General features: G+C 39.8%; 2 protein-coding genes across 6 annotated transcripts in view; one reads left to right on the top strand and one right to left on the bottom strand.

Annotated features, from left to right (window-relative positions):
- The window catches only part of JMJD1C (jumonji domain containing 1C), a 317,595-nt gene that overhangs the window by 27,984 nt on the left and 264,613 nt on the right, over positions 1–24,998 (top strand). Inside the window, exon 1 of one of the 5 annotated variants that reach the window (XM_044942164.2) lies at positions 18,617–19,210. The exons of 1 other annotated variant lie outside the window; for it this stretch is intronic. In XM_044942164.2, the coding sequence (XP_044798099.2) occupies positions 19,043–19,210 (168 nt within the window). In that variant the 5' untranslated portion in view covers positions 18,617–19,042. Of the gene's footprint in view, positions 1–18,616; positions 19,211–24,998 lie in introns of those variants that run through there. 3 more of the 5 variants (XM_006054761.4, XM_006054759.4, XM_025285109.3) reach the window with 3 other exon arrangements.
- LOC102396966 (60S ribosomal protein L12-like) lies at positions 5,656–6,210 on the bottom strand. The gene has a single exon (XM_045165543.1). The coding sequence runs from the start codon at positions 6,139–6,141 to the stop codon at positions 5,656–5,658; it is 486 nt and encodes a 161-aa protein (XP_045021478.1). The 5' UTR covers positions 6,142–6,210.

The raw sequence follows: 24,998 nt of genomic DNA, 5'->3' as shown, positions 1-24,998 counted from the left end.
AGAGATCTTCCCATCTTGATCCTTCCTCCCCTCCATTTCTGTAATGACTTCTTCCTCTAACCTTCTGTTGCAGATTAGTTAGTATAACAGATAAAAGAGAAATTTCCTTATAGCTGTTACTGTTGGCCAAAAGAATTTGACTGAATTCTGTTTTCTATGGTTTGTTTCCAAAATAAGTATTTCTTAAAATGTCAAAATGTCTTAAATGTTTAAAATAACCATAGTCATCTATTCTTTAGAGATTTTGATAATAACCCCCGTCTCCCAAGTTTTAGAGTAACTAATGGATTATATGAAGCATCTGCAGATAGTTCTCCATAAAAACACTGTTTTGTGTGAAGCTTCCCCAAGTATTGAGCAGCAGTGAATTGAGATTTTATTTGCTGGCAACTCACTGAAATATAGATCCTCTGTGTTATGGATTAAATCTGAACCATTGTGCAGTGAAGCTTGTGTTAAGGTTCACATTCTTTCGTGAAAATTGATGCTTAACAAGAATAGGACATTTCCTCTAGTTCAAGATGAGCCGTGGTTAAAGCCAAGATTCTTCAGAAAAGAATTTTAATTACTGGATTGCTTTTCTGTTGGTGTGTGTTGCTTGCTCAGTCGTGTCTAACTCTCTTAACTCCATGGACTGTAGCCTTTTGGACTCTGTCCATGGAATTCTCCAGGCAAGAAAACTGGAGTGGGTAGCTATTCCCTTCTTCAGGGGATCTTCTAGACCCAGGGATTGAACCTGGGTCTCCAGAGAAGCCCACTTTTCTATTGTATAATAAATTGCCACAGCAGCTTAAAATAACAGATACATTATCACCAGTTTCCATGATCAGGAGTCTGGGTAAAGTTTAAGCCAAGTTCTCTGCTCAGGGACTGACGAGGCTGCAAATCAGAAGCGTTGACTAGGGCTAAGATATCATTGAGGCTCTGGATGTTCTTCCAAGTCCACGTGTTCATTGGCTGAATTCATTTCCTTCCACCTGTAGAACACAGGTCTGGATCCTCTTTTAAAGGGCTTACCTTATCAGGTAGGCCAACCTGGGAAAAATCTCCCTTTTGATTAAAGCCACCAATTAGGGGCCTTAATTACATCTGCAAAGTATTTTCACCTTTGCCATTTACAACAACATAATTGTGGGAGTGATATTCCATCACCTTTGCTATATTTCATTGGTTAAAAATAAGTTGCGAGTCCTACCCACACTCAGGGGAGAGATGATTATACACGAACATGAGTCATTGAGGGTCATAGTAGAATTTTGCCTACCAGTATTACACTGTCACCTACTATAAAAAATTTAAGACGCTTATTTACTATTACGCAGACAATATGAATAGAGCTTGAAGCCCAACAGTATAGTCACCCATAATCCTGCCAGCCAATGAATCAGCATGTTTCCCTTTGGCTGTGCGCAGACATTAATTTTATAAGGAACTTACTGAGCAGAGAAATAATTTTCTATTGCTTTCCATTTAGGAAAAATATTTATTATTTACATAATATTTATTATCTGCCACTTTTAAAGAATGGAATTGTCGTAGGTGACTGTAGTACTGATCGTCTCAGGTTAATCAAGGTACAGTTCACAAACAGTGAAAAATCGTTGTTCTCTGTGTATAGTTCTAAGAATTTTGGTAAGCATTTGTACATGTGTAACCACCATCACAATAAAGATGAAAAATGTTATCTTGTGCCATTGATAAGACCAGCCTTCCCCCCACATCCTAGACCTTGACAATTACTGGCCTGTTTCCTGTCCCTGTAGTTTTGCATTTTCAAGAATGCTGTATAAATGGACTCCTACACTTCAGAGCCTTTTGGGTTTGGTTGTTTTCCATAAGTATAATGCATCTGAGGTTGTATAGTAAAGGAATAGCATTCCTGAGGCATAATAAAAATACATGTTTTGTCTTTGTCCCTGGTTCCTGGTCTAGAATTCCTAAAAACTCCTGAAATGAACATACTCATAATGCACTTTTTTTAACCATGCCTGACTTTATGCACTCTTGGGCCCCTGATAGCTTCAGGTTGGGGGCTGGTTGTCAGAGTAACCAACAGTGTGATTAGAGGTTAGAACTTTCACTTCCATCCCTGGACCTCCAAGGAGGGGGAGAGGGTTTGGAGGTTGAGTTCAGTTATCAGTGGCCCATGATTTCATTAATCACTTCTACTAATTAATAGAAGAGCCTACATAAAGACCTTTAAACTGCGGTTCAGAGGGCATCGGATTTGAGAAACATGTTCACTTGCTAATAGGGTGGCACACTCAGACTGTGGGGACGGAAGCTCCTGTGCTCAGGACCCCTGGACCTTGTCCTCTGTCCTTTTTATCTGACTAATTGCTTGTATCCTTTATAGTAAACTGGTAAGTAAGTATTGTTTTCTCTGCAATTTTGTGACCTATTCTAACAATTTAATGCACCTGAATGGGGGTGGAGTTTATGGGAGCCCCCTTGACCTTGTAGCCAAGCTGAACAGAAATATGGGTAACCTGGGGACCCAAAACTTGGAACTGGCATTTGAAGTGAGGGCTGTCTTGGGAGACTGAGCCGCAAAGCCTGGGGGAGTCTAATGCTGACTTGAGTAGTTAATGTCAGAACTGAAATGAATTCTAGGACACCTAATTGGTATCTGGGGAGTTGGAGAATTAGTTGGTGTGAGGAAAAAAACTTACAGATTTGATGTCAGAAGTATTTTGAGTAAAAATAACTCACTTGTACCCAAAGCTGCCTAGGGGTTGACCTTGTCCAGCTCCTGGGAGGTAACCTTTAAGCCCTGGAATGTCCTGCTTAATAAGGGTGTCTTTGTTTACTGGGGGGCCTTTGACCACCGTAGGTTGCTTATCCTGACAGTGTGGCTGTGTGTGGTATCAGCTTGACCCGTAGAGGAGCTGGAGACTAAAGTTAGCCATGCAGATAGTTAGCCCTACCTATGTCTCAGACTTCAGATAAAAATGCTAGACATTGAACCTCAGGTGAACTTACCTGATTGCTCGTATTCATACATATTATCATAAGCTCTTGGGAGAAATAAGCGCTGTGAACCCAACTCCACTGGGTGGGGACAGCTGAACGCTTGGTGTCTCCTGGACTCTGCCTTATGCCCCTCTTCGCTTTAATGATTTTAATTTGTATCCCTTTGCTGTATTAAACTATGACCCTGAGTTAAATGTCTTGTTTGAGTTTTATAACTCTCAGTTCAGTTCAGATCAGTTGCTCGGTCACATCCAACTCTTGGCGACCCCATGGACTACAGCATGCCAGGCCTCCCTGTCCATCACCAACTCCCAGAGTTTACTCAGACTCATCTCCATTGAGTCGGTGATACCATACAACCATCTCATCCTCTGTCGTCCCCTTCTCCTCCCGCTTCAATCTTGCCCAGCATCAGGGTCTTTTCCAGTGAGTCAGGTCTTCCCATCAGGTGGCCAGTGTATTGGCGTTTCACCTGTAGCATCAGTCCTTCCAATGAATATTCAGGACTGATTTCCTTTAGGATGGACTGGTTGGATTTCCTTGCAGTCCAAGGGACTCTCAAGAGTCTTCTCCAACACCACAGTTCAAAAGCATCAATTCTTCAGCACTCAGCTTTCTTTATAGTCCAACTCTAATATTCATACATGACCACTGGAAAAACCATAGCTTTCACCAGACGGACCTTTGTTGGCAAAGTAATGTCTCTGCTTTTTAGTATTCTCTCTAGGTAGGTTGGTCATAACTTTTCTTCCAAGGAGCAAGTGTCTTTTAATTTCATGGCTGCAGTCACCATCTGCAGTGATTTTGGAGCCCCCCCAAAATAAAGTCTGTCACTATTTCCACTGTTTCCCTATCTATTTGCCATGAAGTGATGGGACCAGATGCCACGATCTTAGTTTTCTGAATGTTGAGCTTTAAGCCAACTTTTTCACTCTCCTTTTTCACTTTCATCAAGAGGCTTTTTAGTTCTTCTTTGCTTTCTGCCATAAGGGTGGTGTCATCTGCATATCTGAAATTATTCATATGTCTCCCAACAACCTTGATTCCAGCTTGTGCTTCATCCAGTCCAGCATTTCTCATGATGTACTCTGCATATAAGTTAAATAAACAGGGTGACAATATACAGCCTTGATGTACTCCTTTCCTGATTTAGAACCAGTCTGTTCCATGTCTCATCCTAACTGTTGTTTCTTGACTGTGTACAGATTTCTCAAGAGGCAGGTCAGGTGGTCTGGTACTCCCATCTCTTGAAATAAAGCAGAAGCAGATGTTTTTCTGCAACTTTCTTGCTTTTTTGATGATCCAAAGGATGTTGGGAGTTTGATCTTTGGTTCTTCGGCCTTTTCTGAATCCAGAGTGAACATCTGGAAGTTCACGGTTCACCTACTGTTGAAGCTTGGCTTGGAGAATTTTGAGCATTACTTTACTAGCATGTGAGATGAGTGAAACTGTGCCATCATTTGAGCATTCTTTGGCATTGCCTTTCTTTGGGATTGGAATGAAAACTGACCTTTTCCAGTCCTGTGACCACTGCTGAGTTTTTCAAATTTGCTGGCATATTGAGTGCAGCACTTTCACAGCATCATCTTTTAGGATTTGAAATAGCTCAGCTGGAATTCCATCACCTCCAATAGCTTTGTTTGTACTGATGCTTCCTAAAGCGCACTTGATTTCACATTCCAGGATGTCTGGCTCTACGTGAGTGGTCACACCATCATTATTATCTGGGTCATGAAGCTCTTTTTTATATAGTTCTTCTGTGTATTCTTGCCACCTCTTCTTAATATTTGCTGCTTCTGTTAGGTCCATACCATTTCTGTTCTTTATTGTGCCCAGCTTTGCATGAAAAGTTCCCTTGGTATCTATTTTTCTTGAAGAGATCTCTAGTCCTTCCCATTCTGTTTTTTTCCTCTATTTCTTTGCACTGATCATTGAGGAAGGCTTTCTTATCTCTCCTTGCTATTCTTTGGAACTCTGCATTCAAATGGGTGTATCTTTCCTTTTCTCCTTTGCCTCTCCCTGCTTCCCTGATAGCTCAGCTGGTAAAGAATCCCCCTGTAATGTGGGAGACCTGGGTTCTATCCCTGGGTTGGGAACATCCCCTGGAGAAGGGAAAGGCTATCCACTCCAGTATTCTGGCCTGGAGAATTCCATGGACTGTATAGTCTACAGGGTCGCAAAGAGTCAGACACGACTGAGCAGCTTTCACTTCACTCACTCTCTTCTTTTCATAGCTGTTTATAAGGCCTCCTCAGACAACCGTTCTGCTTTTTTGCATTTCTTTTTCTTGATCACTGCCTCTTGTACAGTGTCACGAACCTTTGTCCATAGTTTTTCAGGCAGTCTATCAGATCTAATCCCTTGAATCTCTTTGTCACTTCCACTGTATAGTAGTAAGGGATTTGATTTAGGTCATACTCGAATGGTCCAGTGGTTTTCTCTACTTGCTTCAATTTAAGTCTGAATTTGGCAGTATGAGTTCATGATCTAAGCCACAGTCAGCTCCTGGTCTTGTTTTTGCTGACTGTATAGAGCTTCTCCATCTTTGGCTGCAAAGAATATAATCAATCTGATTTCAGTATTGACCATCTAGTGATGTCCATGTGCAGAGTCTTCTTTGTTTTTTCTTTTGGTTATCAAATAATCCTTTATTTTTCTTTTTCCTTTGCCATTCTTACCTAACTAGCACTCCACCGCACCACTGTTGATGTCGTCTATGATGTCATGAGGGTCGCGGCCATCAGCATTGCAGCCTACAGACTGGGAGGTCCCCAGGATCTCTTTAATGGTTCCAGAAAGTTCTCTAACTAGAGACTGATGCCGCATCTGCTGGGCAGTGTTGACAATTTCATCAAAAGTGATGTTTCCACTGTGCTTAATGTTTTTCTGCTTCTTTTTGTCTCTTGGTGGTTCCTTGAGGGCTTTGATGATCAGGGCAGGGGTAGAAGGTACCACCTCAGTCTGGGCCTGTCTGTTCTGAATGGTCAGTTTCACTGTAATCCTCAGACCCTTCCAATCAGTTGCCTTGGTGATGTCATCACCGACCTTTTTTAGAGACAGACCCAGGGGGCCTATCTTGGGGGCCAGGGCAGACGTGGTACTGACTTCCCCACCGGTGCACCTCACATAGGCGACTTTGATCTCGTTGGGGTCGAACTTAGGCGGCATGGTGGAGGCGGCTGGTGTCGGATGAACCTGGATTCGGGACAACTGAAGAAAGTTGCACCTTGACCTCCTCCGAGCCAAAGGCAGAGTCTTCTCTTGTGTTGTTGGAAGAGGGTGTTTGCTGTGACCATTCTATTGTTTTCCTCTGTTTCTTTGCACTGATGACTGAGGTAAGCTTTCTTATCTTGGTAAAACTCTGTTAACCTTTGCCCTGCTTCATTCTGTACTCCAAGGCCAAATTTTCATGTTACTCCAGGTATTTCTTGACTTCCTACTTTTGTATTCCAGTCCCCTGTAATGAAAAGAACATCTTTTTGGGTGTTAGTTCTGAAAGTCTTGTAGGTCTTCATTGAACCGTTCAGATTCTTCAGCGTTACTGGTTGGGGCATAGACTTGTATTACTGTGATATTGAATGGTTTGCTTGGAAACAAAGAAAGATCATTCTGTTGTTTTTAAGATTGCATCCAACAACTGCCCACAGTAGTAGATATAATGGTCATCTGAGTTAAATTCACCCGTTCCAGTCCATTTTAGTTCGCTGATTCCTAAAATGTCGACATTCACTCTTGCCATCTCCAGTTTGACCACTTCCAATTTGCCTTGATTCATGGGCCTAACATTCCAGGTTCCCATAAGTCTAGTGAATCATTGAACCTGTAGATGCCTTGGGGACCCTGAACTGCAGAGATTCGTTCATATTATTTCATATATACTGCTAAGTGGTTTTGCAAAGTTTCTTCTTCTCCAGCTGAGCTGGTAGTTTCTGGCTTTTGGCAATTACAAATAAAACTGCTATAAACATCTGAGAACAGACTTTTGTGTGAACATAGATCTTTATTTCACAAATACCCAAGTGATAGTTGAATTATATGAAAAGTTTAACTTTATAAGAAACTACCAAACAAATTTGGGAAGTGGTTATACCATTTTGTATTATTCCTCCCAGCTACTATTGGATGAAAGTTCTAATTGCTCCTCATCTTCCTCAATATTTGGCATTGTCAGTTTTCATTTTCTTTTAATTTTAACCATCTTAATAGATGTGTAATAGTATGTCATTATAGTTTTTCTTTACATTTCCCTAATAACTAGTGATATTGGGTGTCTTCATGTGCTTATTTGCCATTTGTATTACTATTATTTGTATATCTTACTTGATAAAATGTCTCTTCAAATTTTTTGCTCAGTAAGTTTTGTTTTTTAATTAAATTTTGAGAGTTCTCTAAATTTTTCTGGATACCAATCATTTATCAGATGTGTGGCTTGTAGATAATTTCTCCTAGTCTATGACCTTAGGAATTTTTAATTTCACTAGTGTTTAATTTTGAATCTTATGGATTTTAAGAAATCTTAGCCTAAATCAGTGTGAAAATTGTTTTATTCTTAAAGATTTTTAGCTTTTCAGATATTTTAGGTTTATAGTTCATTTTGAATTAATTTTATTAATTTTAATATGTGGTGTGATGGATGAACATTTTTTTTTTGAATGAACATCTAATTGTTCTAACCCTGTTTGTTAAAGGGATTGTCCTTTCTCCATTGAACTACTTTTTTACCTTTGACAACCAATTGACTATGTACGTATGAGTCTGTTTTTGGACTCTCCATTTTGTTCAATTCATTTGTTTACTCTTTTGCTCCTATCATGCTGAGTTTATTAATGGAGGTTTATAGAATAGTCCTGAGGTAAGATACTATGAATCTTATTTTTTCCTTTCAAAACTGTTTTGAAAAAAAAAATTGCTTTGGTGGTTCTAGTTCCTTTACCTTATTGATTTTAGTATCAACTCATTGATTCTCAAAATCAGAATACTTGCGGATATTTTCATTGTGATTACTTTGAATTTATAGATCAACTTGGGGAGAATTGAGTCTTCTAATAAATGTGCATGGTGTATCATTTCACTTATTGAGGTCTTCTTTCATTCATCAATACTTTGTAGTTTTCAGCATGAAGAGGTTGTACCTATTTTATTACATTTATACATGTTTTAATCTTTCTAGGTGTTATTCTAAATAGTACTGGTAGACAATCATGCCATTTGCAAATAGAGGTAGGCTTATTTCTTCCCTTTCAATCTGTATGCCTTTTATTTCTTTTTTTCTTGTCTTATTGTACTTTCTAGGTCTTTAAGTATTTTGTTGAATAGGAGTGGTGACAGCAGATTTCCTTTCCTTTTTCTGACTCTTTGGAAGAAACCAGGTAGTCTTTTACTCTTAAATATGATGTTAGCAATAATTTTATAGTAGATGCATTTTATCAGGTTGTGTAAGTACCCTTCTACCTCTGGCTGAGAAGTTTTTCAGGAAGGAGAGTTGGGTTTTCTCAAATGCGTATTTTTTGCATTTGTTGATGCTATCATATTTTTCTTCTTTAATCTGTTGACTGGTGAATTATGCTGATTGATCTTCTAATGCTGAGTTAAGTTGCATTCTTGGGATAAACCTGTATTTATCTCTGGTTGTGGTGTGTTATCCTTTTTATTAGTTACTGAATTTGATTAGCTAATATTTTGTTGAGGATTTTTGCATATATGAGGGATAGTGAGTTTTCTTTTCTTGTAATTTCTTTGTCAGATTTTGGTTTGCAGGACCTTATGTTCATAAAATGAATTTGAAACTTTCCCTCCTATTTGTGTAGATTTTTTTCTCCCACTCTTTTTTTTAAATTCCTGGTTAGTTTTAACATTGGTAATTTCTTGTGACCTATCTTCAAGGTTATTGATTCTTTTCTCAGCTCTGTTAAGTCTGAACCTACCAAAGACTTTAAAATTATTTTTAGTGCAGTTCTTGTTTTGAGCATTTCAGTTTGACTTTTAGCATTTCTGTTCAACTCTTGTCCTTTCTGTCTCTGACTTGCCATCTATCATGCATATTGTTTTTCTGCTCCATTTGGGCCTTTGTCATTATTCATAATTATTTTTAATTCCTTGGCTGATAGTTCCAACATATGACTTACATGATTTGCTTGCTCTTCAGATTTTGTGTAATGTGGAATTTTTTTCGAAGGAGGGTAGGAAATTACTTTATTTGAAGGAATAGTACAAATGAAAGAACTTGGATGAATGGATTTGTATAAATTATAAAAAAAGTAATGATAACCCAGCATGCATGCAGTACTTTGGTGACCAAGGAAACCACCCCCATGGCTAGGCCTATACTTTTTGAACAAATGCCAGCTATCATTTGCATGATGATAGAGACTGAAGTATATAGTATTTATGCCAAGAAGTAGGCATGACTCTTGTTCTGTTACATTGTTAGTATGGGAAGTTGAATCAGTCTTGTCTGAAGTTGATGATTTATGGGTTTTTTTTTTGTTGCTTTAGTTACCTTCAGTGTATTGTCAACTGTAAATACTTCTGTCATCACTTCATCCTTTAGTTGATTTGCTGAAAAGTTTAACTCAATGTTTTTACTCCACCTTTATCCTTAAGCCTTACTTGTACATCTGAGCGTCAGAGAGGTTCTCTCGGTACTCTTTTGTTCCTCTCTTTTAGTAGAGTGGTGGTTCCTCTCTTTTATTACATGTGCCTGGGAGCTTGTTTGCCTTGTGGTAGGTTCGAGGCCCTGGGAACTATTAAGCCTTGTGGTGGTGGGCAACAGAACTTATTTTTCATCCTAGACCAATGTTAGTTTTAGACAGGCTCTGTGTTTTTCTCTTCTCAGTAATCCTGCTTTTCCCCTGAGTTGTATGGGGCCAGGATGATTTCCTTTCCTTCCCTCAGGGGTAGATGCGACCTTCTAATTTGAGGGAATTATAAAAGTTTGAATCATAAAAACACCAGAATAAAGTACTGAAGAATACTTATGTATTTTCTAAGGATGGCTTAAGGTTGAAACAAAGATTTTGGCTTATTTGTATAAACATTTTAAACTAGTGAATATCAAAAAGTGCAAGTGGGGAAAGAAAGATTCATGCACATTTAGCTGTAAAAGTAAATGAAACTTTTACATTTGTAAAAGTAAATGATTTTCAGATAATTTTTGTAATTAGAATAATTGAAAAATGGATTTTTAGCTATTATAAACAAAGAAGAACATAAAGGCATGCAAAGTAAAGTTTTCTAATATAAAGGTTATTTGTAATGCAGAATGTCTCTTAAAAATTTCTCCATTTGAAGTTAGTTCTGCTAGATTATTTTAATATGATAGTTTTAAGGGCAAATTTGGAGAGAAGAAGAAGGAAGCATTTCTACAAGGGTTTAAAACTGTTTATTTGGGAAATTCTTGAGTCTGTATTACTAGTTTGCATGTATTAATGATTAATATGTGTGTCTTCTGTGAGATCTTTGAGAGAGAAACTTTCAGGCTAAAAACATTTGTTTGCCTAAGCAAGATTATTACATTCTATCAATCCTTTAAGGGCTTCCAGATTGCAGTGGTGGTGAAGAACCCATCTGCCAATGCAGAAAACAGAAGAGACGCAGGTTCAGTCCCTGGGTTGGGAAGATCTCTTGGAGAGGAAAATGGCAGCCCACTCCAGTAGTCTTGGCTGGAGAATCACACGGACAGAGGAGCCTGGCAGGCTACAGTCCATAGGGTTGCAAAGAGTCAGACGTGAGTGAAGCAACTTAGCACATTGGTCCTTTATTATTTTTCAGTTCTGAACCTACCATGTATCAGGAGAGTGTACTTGGCTGCTTGCTGGATTATTCAGAAGCCTTAGAAGCAAATTCTTAGAAACTTAGTTGATGATGTTAGCTTCTTCTTTTTCTGTACAGTTCCTAGAAAAGCAGAGGGGTTTGCCCAAAGTGTACAGTAGTTAGCAATAGTAGTAACATAGACTCCTGGGCATTTGCTCCTTCATTACACTACGTATGTGACTGCTTCCCTGGTGGCTCAGTGGCAACGAATCCACCTGCCAATGCAGGAGATGCAGGAGACATGGGTTCAATCCCTGGCTCGAGAAAATCCCCTGGAGTAGGAAATGGCAGCCCACTGCAGTATTCTTGCCTGGAAAATCCCATGGACAGAGGAGCCTGGCGGGTTACAGTCCATGGTGTCACAAAGAGTCTGACACAACTGAGCACACACATGTGTGTGACTACTAATTTTGTATTTGTACATTTGATGCACAAAATATCCATTTGTAAATGGCTCTTTGGCATGGGGATTGACCAGTTTTAACCTTAGTGTTTGCATACTTTGTGAAAAGTTGGTTAGCTTTCTGAATATTTCTTTTGGCCATTTAATCATAGGTAATATCAAAATGTGCCGTGGAGTGGCAGAATGTTTTGGGGATGTTGATTTGAATTTTAAGTCTGTAGTTAAAGCTTTTTTGAGGTCTCTTTTTTTTATGTGTGTCAGTTGTGATTTATAAAGAAAATGATCTAGGGGCCCCCAAATACTGAGCTCCTGTGAACATCGGCCTTAGAATTGGAGCACTATTTTATACACTCTTTAATTGAATAAGTAAATTATTTGTAATAGTGAAGCGCACATGGAGGGAGAAGACAATGCTTTCCTTTATGTGGAGTAATTTATTTTTATCGCATGTTTATGTTATGTAGCATTACATATAAATCCCATTATATGTAATCATGTGGCTTTTTCTAGAATATGCCAAAGAAAGAAATGACTACAAATTTCCCATATTTACTGCTAGGCCTGGGTTGTTTTGGTTTTGTTTCTTTGAAGCCAAATGCCATTAATTTAAGAAATGTGCCTCAAAACTGTGTGTTCTTGATCATAAACTTTCATCTGGGAAGGAACATCAGTGGAATATAGTTAGCATGCTGAGATTTTGAGTCATTATTACTTTTTAGCTTAGGTTTTACTTTGAGTTTTCCTCATTTATAGCTTCAAATACAAGTGTAGATACTGTTTTACTTAACTAAGCTTCATGGATGTAAACAGCCATTCTTTGGGACTTTCAGTTTTGCTACTGCTTACTTGTGGCATAGTGAAGGCTTGTGAGGACAGATATATAACCCTTTAGGAACGTAACCTGTTAAGAAGCTAGTGTCAAGTTGAAGACGCAGAGTACAAACTGCCATCTAGCATATTTAATGGTAGTTAATAGTGGACACATTTATGAGAGGGGTGATGAACACACAAAAAAGTGCTGTGGGATACCCTGGGAAGACTTGCTGTGTGCTCAGTGGCAGCTTTTCATTTATTTTTTTCTTATAGTTCCTCATTCAGCGGATTAGGATATTTTCAGTGTTATTATGTTCATTCTTTCTAAATTAAAAATTATCATTAAAAATCAGATTTAGTCTTATTTTTAATAGAAAAATATTGAAAAGAAGTGGTAGGTCCTGTGCATCCAGAATATAAATTAGAAACTAACAAATGTGGAGGCCCAGTAAAGATTTGTTTTCTCTTTCTTTCCTATCTTCTTACCTTCATTTCTTCTCTCTCCCTCTTGCTCCTTCCACATAGCATCAAGAACACAAAGTTATATTGGTATGTACTTAGCATCAAGAGGACAAAGTTATATCGATGTGTTGGCTCTGTCAAAGACATTATTTGAGACTGTTCTCTTTGGAATACTAAGAATAGGCTGGTGTTTTGCATATATATTGCTTATAGGATCATTTTGGGATTTGCATTAAATTGGTACTTTAGTAACAGTGTGAGCTTTTCCGGTGGATTGTAACTCTTTCTCTGTGTCTCTTCTTTAGAAATTATCCCCAGGAACCACCTTGCTTTTCTGGTGAAGCTCAAGTTTTAGGAAGGCTTTGCATTGTACCTCCATGATGAAATGAGATAATGTATGTAAGAAATTGTTATAAAGGTGATGAATAACTCTATAGAAAAAACATGAACTCTTATTTATGAATATGGCCCTCAATTTAGAGATTGTAAGTTCTCGTAGATGGGTTGGATTTATTAATAGAAAAAGGTATATAGTATATATATATATATATTTTTTTTTTTGCTATTCGTTAATTCAGTAACATGTACTGAGCATTTAATATGCACAAGTCTTGGATGCTGGGAGTATTGTTATGAACAAGATAAACTGTCCTTGCTTTTATGGAACTTACGGTTTGCCAGGGGAGACAAACATAAAACAACCATTTACACAATAAATGTTATATATACAGTTGTGATGAGTGCTAAGACAAATGGGAAAAGTTTTGAAAATCCATATTTGGTGGTTTGATAATCTTGGGATCAGATGGCTTCCTTGAGGAAGTGACATTTGAGTTACTTTATTATTATTGTAAATGTGATTGAAGAATTCAGTTTAAATAAGTGCTTAAGGAAATACTGAAATAAGCAGTTTGGGGCATTTTTGGTGGTTCAGTAGTTAAGACTCTGCTTCCAGTGCAGGGTTTGCATCCCTGGTCAGGGAACTAAGCTCCAGCATGTTGCATGATATGGCAAAAAAAAAAAAAAATTAAGATTTAATAATAAACATGGTAACATAATTTTTTTTAACATAAATTTATGTTCGATTCTGTTCTTGGTATTCCATTTGCAGAATTCACTTGAAATTGTTGACTTTCTTCATTGGCTTCCACAGTTCTATACTTGTATGAGTCTAAGACTTCATAACCCACTCCAGTCTTAACATTTGACAATAACTAAAAACTTCCAAGTTATAATGGATTTGAAATTTTTTGCTAAAATGCGCTAAACTTACCTTGTATGCCATTCCAGTAATACTTCCTTAAATATTAAACCAACCAAGGCATTTCTATTGTACATCTTTCTTAGACTGAACTTCTTAAAGGATAGAGGCCCTATCTCCAGAACCTTGCAGGATGTGAGACACATAATAAGTGTAAAATAAGCAAACTATTATGGATAATCTGGGTTAAATAAGGATGAAATAGTTTGGTAACTGACTTTCCTGTTTCTTTTAACTTACTTTTTAGCATAATACAGGGGCTTGGACTTAACAAAGTCTGGTTTTGAATACCAGTTCCTTAATGTGTAATCTTAGGCAAATAAACTTCTGTAAACCACATCTTCTTCATCTTAAAATCATGGGACTTCCCTAGTGGTCCAGTGGTTAAGATTCCACACTTTCACCGCTGGTAGCTGGGGAACTAATATCCCATATGCCTTGAGGTGAGGCTAAAAAAAAAATGAGCTGAAAAATAAAATGAGATTACTTGTATAAAGTGCTTAGCACAGTGTCTAACATATCATAACTGTTCCAAAAATGGTGGCTAATATTATTACAAGATACAGATTTTCTTCCTCTTACAATGGGGTAACTTCTACATGAACCCATCAGAAGTTGACAATATCCTAAGTTGAAGATGCATTTAAAACACCTGATCTACTGAACGTCCTGGCTTAAGTTTACTTACATTCAACATGCTTAGAATACTTTCATAAGCCTGGGCAAAGTCATCTAACACATAGCATATTTTATAATAGTGTTGCATATCTCATGTAATTTATTGAATCCTGTACTGAAAGTGGAAAGCAGAATGGTTGTATGAGTATAGAAAGGTTTTAAATGTACATCACCTGTTAACCTTTGTGTTTCTTGCCTGGCTTGGCTAGAAGCTGCAGCATCAGGAGGGAGTATTGTACTGCTCTTAGCCTGGGAAAAGATTAAAATTCAGAATTCAAAATAAGATTTCTACTGAATACATATTGTTTTCACACTGTCCTAAAGTTAAAAAATCTTAGGTCGAACCATTCTTGAGTTGGGGACCATCTGTGTACGCACTGAACTTTTTTATCTGTTTTATCTATGATGTTTAAAACAGACACATGTAATGACCCAGGATACTGGTATATGTTAGAGCAGCTAATTGGCCCTTTCTATAATTAAACTGAGTCAAAAAGTAAGAAGTTAATAACTAGTTGGCTGTTTTAAAATGAAACTTGATGGACTATTAATTATTGATAAGTGGGTAATTGTGGTCCATATTGTAATGAAGCCATTATCTTCCTTTATAAGTCAGTTTTTTAAAAATAATAAACCAGTAAATTTTTGTGGCTTTTTAAAAAACCAAATAATCCTACAGTGCATTTGGATGTAGGAAATTTGCCTGAATTGATACATATGTGTGTATGGATATATTTATAAACATATTTGGATTTTGGAATGGAAAGAGTAGAAGCTGTAGTCTATATTTCTAAATTTTCAGCTTCTGTAAACTTATTTTAAATACTTCTCTGTCACTGTCTTTGCCTATATAATGAAGTTCAGTTCAGTTCAGTCACTCAGTTGTGTCCCACTCTTTGTGACCCCATGAACCACAGCATGCCAGGCCTCCCTGTCCATCACCAACTCCCGGAGTCCACCCAAATCGATGTCCATTGAGTTGGTGATGCCATCCGACCATCTCATCCTCTGTCGTCCCCTTCTCCTTCTGCCCTCAATCTTTCCCAGCATCAGGGTCTTTTCAACTGAGTCAGCTCTTCGTATCAGGTGGCCAAAGTATTGGAGTTTCAGCTTCAACATCAGTCCTTCCAGTGAACACCCAGGACTGATATAATGAGGTACTATAACTTATAATTTTAGTACTATTAATATAACTCTTTACATTTACCAATATTGACATTTTCTGACTATCTTTATGAAAGTAAAGGATGTAAGGGCATTTAATTGAACAAATAAATATTTTTATTCCATGTTACACTTTATAAACTTTTGATGATGTTTACACTTATGATTTGCTGGCAAAAATAATGTAAATACAGTTGAATTTCTTTTTAACAACTTGGGGGTTAGGGATGCTGACCCTCAGTACAGTAGAAGATCTGGAGTACTTTGCATTTGGCCCTTGGTGTCAGAGGTTCTGCATATGTGGATTCAACTGGGTGGTGTAGTACTATAGTACTTACTGAAAAAACCTGTGTGTAAGTCACTCCACAGTTCAGTTTCATTTTGTTCAAGGGTCAGCTGTACTGCCTGCAACAAAGCAAAAGATGCCAGCAACAACAAAATCCATTAAGGCCTTTTTATTTTACATTTAAAAAAATGAATTTCAAGTTTTTCCATAAGCAAAATATCCACAAATTAGTGGTTTATTGTTTTTGTTGTTGTTAAACTCTAGGTACTAATTATAGTCAGACGATTCATAGACTAGTATCTGGAATATGGTTGTAAGTACATAAGATGTTTGGATTGAAAATGTTAATGAAGATATATTATATGACCATCTGAAAAACTTTGTTTCTGCATTTGAAACATTTTGACTTTGATTTGCATGCTTTTCAGAACACTTAAAAGGACAGCATTCTACATGTCTAGGGGGTTCCTCGGAGAAGGCAATGGCACCCCACTCCAGTACTCTTGCCTGGAAAATCCCATGGATGGAGGAGCCTGGTAGGCTGCGGTCCATGGGGTCGCTAAGAGTCGGACAGGCCTGAGCGACTTCACTTTCACGCGTTGGAGAAGGAAATGGCAACCCACTCCAGTGTTTTTGCCTGGAGAATCCCAGGGACGCGGGAGCCTGGTGGGCTGCCGTCTATGGGGTCGCACAGAGTCGGACAGGACTGAAATGACTTAGCAGCAGCAGCAGCAGCAGGGGGTTCCTAGGGGTCCATTTACAGGAGTTTGCCTACAAAATTAAAGTCAGCTGGCACCTTTATGTAAGGTAACCTGACAATCTCTCCTTCTAAAAGTGAGTGATATTTATGTGATAATAGTGTTATTTGCAACTTTTCTCAAACGACTTTATTTATATTTTCTCACTTGCTCCTAGAATATCACTGAGATTAGGAAGCAGGCAGTTTCAGTTAAGCATCTGTGTCATGCCAAAGATCACAAAGCAAGTCATTGATAATTTGGTATCTGAATGTCAGTCTTCTTCTTTTTTCCCCTCTTTCCACATGTTAGATTATTTTCACCAGGTTATTTTACTGGTTCCTTAATCCAGTTTGAGATTTTAGAAATCTTAGCCTGTAAGGTGATTTGCTAAGTATTATACAGTAGCTACTGAAAGAGTGACTTGGAAGTTAAAGATTGCATAATAAAATTAAATTTTTCTCTCATCTTGCAAGTATGCATTTCTAGACATGGTTTTCCTTTGTATATTTATTACAGTTCTACATTTGGCCTTTAGATTAGCAGAATTAGACCATGATGATTAAAATCTGGAAAGAACTCTTCCTTTAATTTAGGTTTTTAACCTATTAACAGTGGCCATGTATTTTCCATTTCAGAAACAGCTTAGGTGTTGTAAGAAAGTGGATAAAAGCCTTATGTCTATTTAAAATATTCAGATTTCTAAATTCCTTTATTTTTTTTTTAAATTTTATTTTTTAACTTTACAATATTGTATTGGTTTTGCCATATATCGAAATGAATCCGCCACAGGTAACGTAACTTTTCTTGGAGGTTTAGAAAACTCTTTAAGAAACTGAAATTTAGAATAGATTTTTATTGTGCTAGAATAATTTTGGGAACTGATGTAATCATTAGTGGCCCTGGAAATAAAACCCACAACTGGGATTTTAAAAATTATCTTTAATAAAAGTATGTCAGATTTCTCACTGACATCAGTATGGATGCTTGATTTAGAATTCAACGGTGAGATCAAAGGAGTAATTGTTCCAAGTTGGAGATGTGTGCTGGATGGGTTACAGCGTCCTGTTGTGATTGGACGGGAAGTAAACATAATTTATTTTCCTGAACTATGATTGGCTAAAACCCTTTTCTTTCCACGATATTTTTCTAACAACTTTGAATCCGGGGCCTTTCCAAACCGTTTTTATTGTCAGACCAACGAGTTTGGGGTATGTACTAGTATTGAAAGTACTCAAATGTATGGAGAAACTGTTCTTGAATTTTAAGAATGTTGACAAAAGCCCTCAACCGAGTGTTTGGCTTTCTTAAAACAAAGCAGTAGCGAGGTGTAAATCTCTGAATAGCCCAAACCCGTATTGAGTGTTAGGGCTTCCCTTGTGGCTCAGCTGGTAAAGAATCCACCTGCAATGTGGGAAACCTGGGTTCGATCCTTGGGTTGGGAAGATCTCGTGGAGAAGGGAGAGGCTGCCCACTCCAGGATTCTGGTCTGGAGAATTCCATTGTATAGCCCATAGGGTCGCAGAGTTGGACACCATTGAACGTGTAGTGAGTGTCGCCCCAAACAGGAAATATAAAAGGATGACAGTGTTTTCTTCATTTTCATTTAAAGACGTGTACTTTGTTTCTGCACTGACTGAGTACTGTGGGCTTAGTTTTCAGTTGAAAGTGCTGCTCTGCGTTGCTGCTGGGACTGCGGGACTGCTAATTCAGGCAGAATTCAGGCTAACTCAGACTGCAGGGCGCCATTTGTTCTGGGGGGGGGGGGGGATCACTCTGGAGATGCGGCTGTTAATCTAGAGTTTGTTTTGCGACCCAGAGTGGAACCAGCACACTTCACTTTCACCTCACTCAACCCCCCCACCCCAACCCCCCACTTCTCAGGGAGCGACGAGTAGAGAGTTGGACCCCAAACACTATGTTTCTGAAGGACTACATTCCCTTCTCCCGCCCCTCCTGTTTTTTTTAAATCCAGTCTGGTCCCGCAGCCGCCGCGTCGGGCACTACTTTCCGTCTGCGGTGGTTCCTCCGACCCTCTCTCGCGGCTCCCTCCCCCAGCCCGCGCCGGCGGAAGGAGACGCGCGGCGCGCTCGCAACTACGCTAGTGGATGGGGAGGCGGAGTAGTACTGGCCGCGGCGCGGTGGCGGCAGCGGCAGGAGCTGCATCGGGGTCTCAGACGGCGTGTGGAAATTTGTTAATTTCTTTTTTTCATTTGTGGAACCGTAGCTAGAGGCTGCAGGTCGGAGAGTCCAGGGCAGTGTTGACGACTGAGTGACTGAGGTCGCTGTGCCCTTCTGGGCAGAGCGTCCGGTGCGCCCCCGAGTCTGCGCTCGCTCTCGGGGCCGCCGCCTTTCCCGGGTCCGCTGTCTTCAGCATGGACAGCCGGTAGGAGCGGAGTTTCGTTGATTCCCTGGCAGCCGAGGAGGCGGCGGCTGCTTTGGCAGTGACGGCTATGGCGGTGGAGACGCGGCCGGAGCTGGTGGGGAAGCGGTTCCTTTGCCTGGCGCTTGGCGAAGAGGCGCGGCTGGAGCGCGGGGAGAGCGGACGCTGCTGGCGGGGCTGGCGAGCGGGGGTTATCCGAGCGGTGTCACACAGGGACAGCCGCAATCCCGACCTGGCGGTAAGAGCGCGAACACCCCTCAGTCTCCAGTCCGCGGCCGCACCCCCACTCGTGGTCCCGCCGCCGCACACTGTGGGGTTACTTCTGGCACCTGGTTCAGCCGGGCCAACTGGCGGTCACGCCCCTCTCCTGCGCTCTTGGGCGGGTTTGCCCACATACCCTGCTGGGGTCGCTACCTCCCCACGAGTAGCTTCTCCTGTGGAGGCGGTGATCAGGTTGGACTTGCCGGCGCCCGCCAGGGCCGTTCGGCCACTGTCCGGGTGGGGTTCGGCCACGGCTTCCCCTGAGGTACCCCGGCGGCCGCGGAGACCTCACGGAAAGGCGGGGCTGCGAGCCCGGCGCCGCCTGTGCAGGTGTGGGTGGGGGCGGGCCGCTCGTGGCGGTGAGGGGCCAGCTTCACCATCGTCTGTTTGCAAAACTCTTAATAGTGCAGAGGGTTTGGAGATTTAAAACTTGAAGGGGAGGGAGGAAAGAAAAGAGGTCTTTGGTTTTCCAGCCTGTCTTGAGATTCGTACGTATTTTCGAGGCAAAGGCCTTGGCAGTGGCAGGTGTCCTGATTAAACCTTTTTTATACAGTAGATGCTTGGTTTTCTAATCGGAAACGAAGAAAGTAGAAAATTTCGGTTTGGATGGTCGTGGAAATTAATATCTACCTCCCTCCCTCCCTTCTTTCCTTGGGGTTTTTTTTTTCCCCCATAGTTTTTGTTGTTTTTAGAAGGGAATAGTTCTTTAAAGTCATCCGTTCCTGGGTTTTATATGACTTTAAGTGAAACGAGATATTGTAAATTAAACGTTTAACACCCCGCGAAACCTTAAAGTGGCTTTTTCTTTGCTTGCTTTTCCTTACATGTGACACTGCCAATAGTTTCTTTCAGTAGTGTAGGAATGCGCAAGATTCTGAGACGGGATACGCTGTTAGTGTTCCAGTAACATTTTCACTAGGGGACAGGTTGGAGTTAAGGAGCCAAGTAGAGGCAGGACATTGATAGGGTTTGAAAGATTGATTTATGAATACGTAATCCAGAGTTTATTGGTAATACCCTGGGGTATTTTTCACAGAATATTTAAAATTTGGGAACTTTTATCTTTTTGTTATGTGCAGGTTTACAATTCCGAAATTTCTTTAGTATCTATACGTGTACATACCTAATATTTTTGTTGGAGGTTTTGAGTCTGTTTTCCTTAAGCCCAGTTTCATGAATGTAATCAGTGATATGGTTTCTTGCTGCCTGTATTAATGTCGGCTTGATATCGCAAAGCATGTTTGCAGAATAGAGGTAATTTTGGATATTCTGGTTGGTTAGTTTCATTGAAAAAAAAAAAAACACAGAATCAGCTTTTTTAAAAAAACAACCCATTTCTTAAGGGTGCTGCAGAGTGGCAGTTCAGTGTATTTGCGTAAAAAGCGTGTGTTGATTTTATTTTTCTTCCTTTTACTCTGACATGTAATTGTCTTGATTTTATGTGGAAGATAGATTATGGGTTAGCATTTTTAAATGGTTTCAAAACAAACATGAAATGATATTTTGTTTTCCACAAATTTTTAGTAGATACATGAGAATTGGAAGATATAGTTTTAAATTATGAGTATCACTGGTGACAGCCAATTTATCAAAGTTAAATATGTTAAAAACTTATATGAGAATTCAAATGATATAAAGAGAGGGGAGTTTTCAAATACTGTTTGAAAAGGCAAGGTTAATTAGGTATTTAAAAATGAAAAGTATATGTGGATGGAGGAAATCAGCTGGAAAGAGCAGGAAAGAGTTTTCTCAGATGATGGAAATGTTTTGCATCTTAATTGTTGATTACATGTGTGCATACATATATTAAAACTCATTGAATTGTGCACTTAATAACTGTGCATTTCATTTGTGCAAATTTTCCTTCAGAAATGTGTTTTGAACTATACTGTAACTGTGAACCTTTGACAGTTTTCCTTTAACCGTCTTAAAAAATTTACAGTATAATCTGAGTTTTTAGCCTGGAACCTACAGATTTAGAGTTATTTTCAAACTTTATTATATTCATAAATCTTTCCATTCATGTTACCTAAGTTAAATGAAACTTGAGACAGTTTAGCATCACCAAAATGTAATTCGAATGGTGTATTTTTGTGGCTGCAGAATGAATCAAGGCCAAAGGAGCTTGATCAGTTATATGAAAAATACTATTAAATAGGCCATTTTGGTTTTTTGTTATTGCATGTCTATGTAATTTAAAACTTAACAGGGTTGTTAGTAATCTCAGCTGTGCATGTGTTTATGGCACATGATTTGGGAGGATAATTAGTTTAGGGGATGATTATGATTTAGTCACTAAGTTGTGCCCAACTCTTCTGATTCCATGGACTGTAGACCACCAGGCTCCTCTGTCTGTGGGATTAACCAGGCAAGAATATTGGGGTGGGTTGCCATTTCCTTCAGGAGATCTTCTCGACCCAGGAATCGAAACCAGGTCCCCTGCATTGCAGGCAGGTTCTTTACCAACTGACCCATAAGAGAAGTCCAATACTTATTCATTTGGCTGCACTGGGTCTTAGTTGTGTCGCTCAGGATCTTTGATCTTTGCTAGGGCCAAAAAAAAAAAGATCTTCACGACCAAGATAATCACAATAGTGTGATCACTCACTTAGAGCCAGACATCTATGTCAAGGCTGTATATTGTCACCCTGCTTATTTAACTTATATGCAGAGTACATCATGAGAAACGCTGGGCTGGAAGAAGCACAAGCTGGAATCAAGATGGCCAGGAGAAATATCAATAACCTCAGCTATGCAGATGACACCACCCTTACGGCAGAAAGTGAAGAGGAACTCAAAAGCCTCTTGATGAAAGTGAAAGAAGAGAGTGAAAAAGTTGGCTTAAAGCTCAACATTCAGAAAACGAAGATCATGGCATCTGGTGCCATGACTTCATGGGAAATAGATGGGGAAACAGTGTCAGACTTTATTTTTTTGGGCTTCAAAATCACTGCAGATGGTGATTGCAGCCAGGAAATTAAAAGATGCTTACTCCTTGGAAGGAAAGTTATGACCAACCTAGATAGCATATTAAAAAGCAGAGACATTACTTTGCCAACAAAGGTCTATCTAGTCAAGGCTATGGTTTTTCCAGTGTTCACGTATGGATGTGAAAGTTGGACTGTGAAGAAAGCTAAGCGCTGAAGAATTGATGCTTTTGAACTGTGGTGTTGGAGAAGGCTCTTGAGAGTCCCTTGGACTGCAAGGAGATCCAACCAGTCCATTCTAAAGGAGATCAGTCCCAGGTGTTCTTTGGAAGGACTGATGCTAAAGCTGAAATTCCAATACTTTGGCCACCTCATGCGAAGAGTTGACTCATTGGAAAAGACCCTTATGCTGGGAGGGATTGGGGGCAGGAGGAGAAGGGGACAACAGAGGATGAGATGGCTGGATGGCATCACCGACTTGATGGACATTGAGTTTATGTGAACTCTGGGAGTTGGTGATGGACAGGGAGGCCTGGCGTGCTGTGATTCATGGAGTTGCAAAGAGTTGGACACAACTGAGCAACTAAACTGAACTGAAGGCATGTAGGTTCTTTAGTTTCAGCGTGTAGGATCTGGTTCCCTGCTGCTGCTGCTAAGTCGCTTCAGTCGTGTCTGACTCTCTGCGACCCAGTGGATGGCAGCCCACCAGGCTCCCCCGTCCCTGGGATTCCCTGCTGCTGCTAAGTCGCTTCAGTCGTGTCCGACTCTGTGTGACCCCATAGATGGCAGCCCACCAGGCTCCCCTGTCCCTGGGATTCTCCAGGCAAGAACACTGGAGTGGGTTGCCATTTCCTTCTCCAATGGATGAAAGTGACAAGTGAAAATGAAGTAGCTCAGTCGTGTCCCTGACCAGGGGTCAAATCCAGGCTTCCTGCCTTGGGAGCACAGAGGTTTAGCCACTGGACCACCAGGGAAGTTTAGGGGATACTATGTTTCAAAAGTTAGTCAGTTTCTCTTATTTTTGGTCTTGCATATGAAGAATTTCCATGTGCATTCGTTTCCTGTGGAGCTTTCTCTGTGGCTCAAATGGTAAAGAATCCACCTGCAGTGCGAGAGACCTGGGTTTGATCCCTGGGTTGGGAAAATCCCAAGTAAGCCAGAAAGAAAAACACCAATACAGTATACTAACGCATATATATGGAATTTAGAAAGATGGTAACAATAACCCTGTGTACGAGACAGCAAAAGAGACACTGATGTATAGAACAGTCTTATGGACTCTGTTGGAGAGGGAGAGGGTGGGAAGATTTGGGAGAATGGCATTGAAACATGTATAATATCATGTATGAAACGAGTTGCCAGTCCAGGTTCAATGCACGATACTGGATGCTTGGGGCTGGTGCACTGGGACGACCCAGAGGGATGGTGTGGGGAGGGAGGAGGGAGGAGGGTTCAGGATGGGAAACACATGTATACCTGTGGCAGATTCATTTTGATATTTGGCAAAACTAATACAGTTTTGTAAAGCTACCCACTCCAGTATTTTGGCCTGGAGAATTCCATGGACTGTATAGTCCATGGGGTCCCAAAGAGTCAGACACTGCTGAGTAACTTTCACTTTAATTTCGTGTACTACTGTTAACTAGTTATCACAACCTGGGTGATTTAAACCACTAGTCTTCAGCCTTTTTTGGCACCAGAGACTGGTTTTGTAGAAATGTTTCCATGGGAGTGAGGTGGGGGTGGTTTTGGGATGATTCAAGCACATTACATTCATTGTGCACTTTATTTCTATTTTGTGCCAATCTCAGGATATTCTGTGTTGACTTTAGGATTAAGGTCTGTGCTCCTATGAGAATCTAATGCTGTTGCTGATCTGACAGGAGGTGGAACTCAGACGTTATTCCTAGTGATGGGGAGCAGCTGTAAATGCAGATGAAGCTTCATGCTGGCCAGCCTGCTATACCTCCTGGTTCCTAACAGGGTTGGGACCCCTGCCCAATTTAAGCAATATAAATGAATTATGTTTTAATGGTTCTGGAGATGACAAGTCTAACTTGCGGGTTTCCGTAGGCCAAAATCAATGTGTGATTAGAACTTGCTCTTTTCTGGAGGCTCTAAGGGAGATGATTTCTTTTCCTTTTCTAGTTTGTAGAAGCAGCCCACATTCCTTGGCTCATGATCCTCTTCCTCTTTAAAAGCCAGCAATTTATCTTTCTGTTTTTCTCTAGTTACATCACCCTCTTGACTCTCCTGTTTCCCTTTAAATACTTTGAAGTACCCTTGTGATCATATTGGGCCTACCCAGATAGTCCAGGATAATCTCCACATCTGCTAATTAACAACCTTAATTCCATTTCTATTCTCTTTTGCCATGGAAGTTTAACATAGTTACAGGTTTCATGTATTAGGACGTGAATATTTTGGGGGTGGCATTCTGCCCAACACACCATGGTAGCAAAAAAAAAACCCTCTTACATTATGAACATATGATTTGATACAAATCCATTGAGGCTAAAATATTTATGCTGTAAGTTTTAATGATATCACTATCTGATCTCTTAAGTAAATGAGTAAACTTGTAGAAGTTTTACACAGCTGTGCTTGGATAATTTCACATATTCTGTTGGTTACGTTTAAGAAATGTTTTGAAAAATCTGGGATATTTTGCAAGTATATTAACTAACAAAAGACTTTATCTGAACTCTTTTTATTCAGGAGGGCTAAGTTATTGATGAAGTAAAATCGATTTTGAGCCCTCAGCATATTTTTTTTTTTAGCTCCATTGTTTAGAAGGTTTCTTGCTTTGTTATACATGTTGAACATTTATGACTGCCA

The sequence above is a fragment of the Bubalus bubalis genome, chromosome 4 (genome assembly GCF_019923935.1).
Source record: "Bubalus bubalis isolate 160015118507 breed Murrah chromosome 4, NDDB_SH_1, whole genome shotgun sequence".
In the NCBI taxonomy this organism is placed as follows: Eukaryota; Metazoa; Chordata; class Mammalia; order Artiodactyla; family Bovidae; genus Bubalus; species Bubalus bubalis.
Note: the sequence above shows the minus strand (reverse complement) of the source record. Positions and strands in the feature narration are given on the sequence as shown.

Bases quoted from the DNA above. Each gene is read 5' to 3' on its own strand.
- LOC102396966 (XM_045165543.1), bottom strand. From the start codon at position 6,141: ATGCCGCCTAAGTTCGACCCCAACGAGATCAAAGTCGCCTATGTGAGG.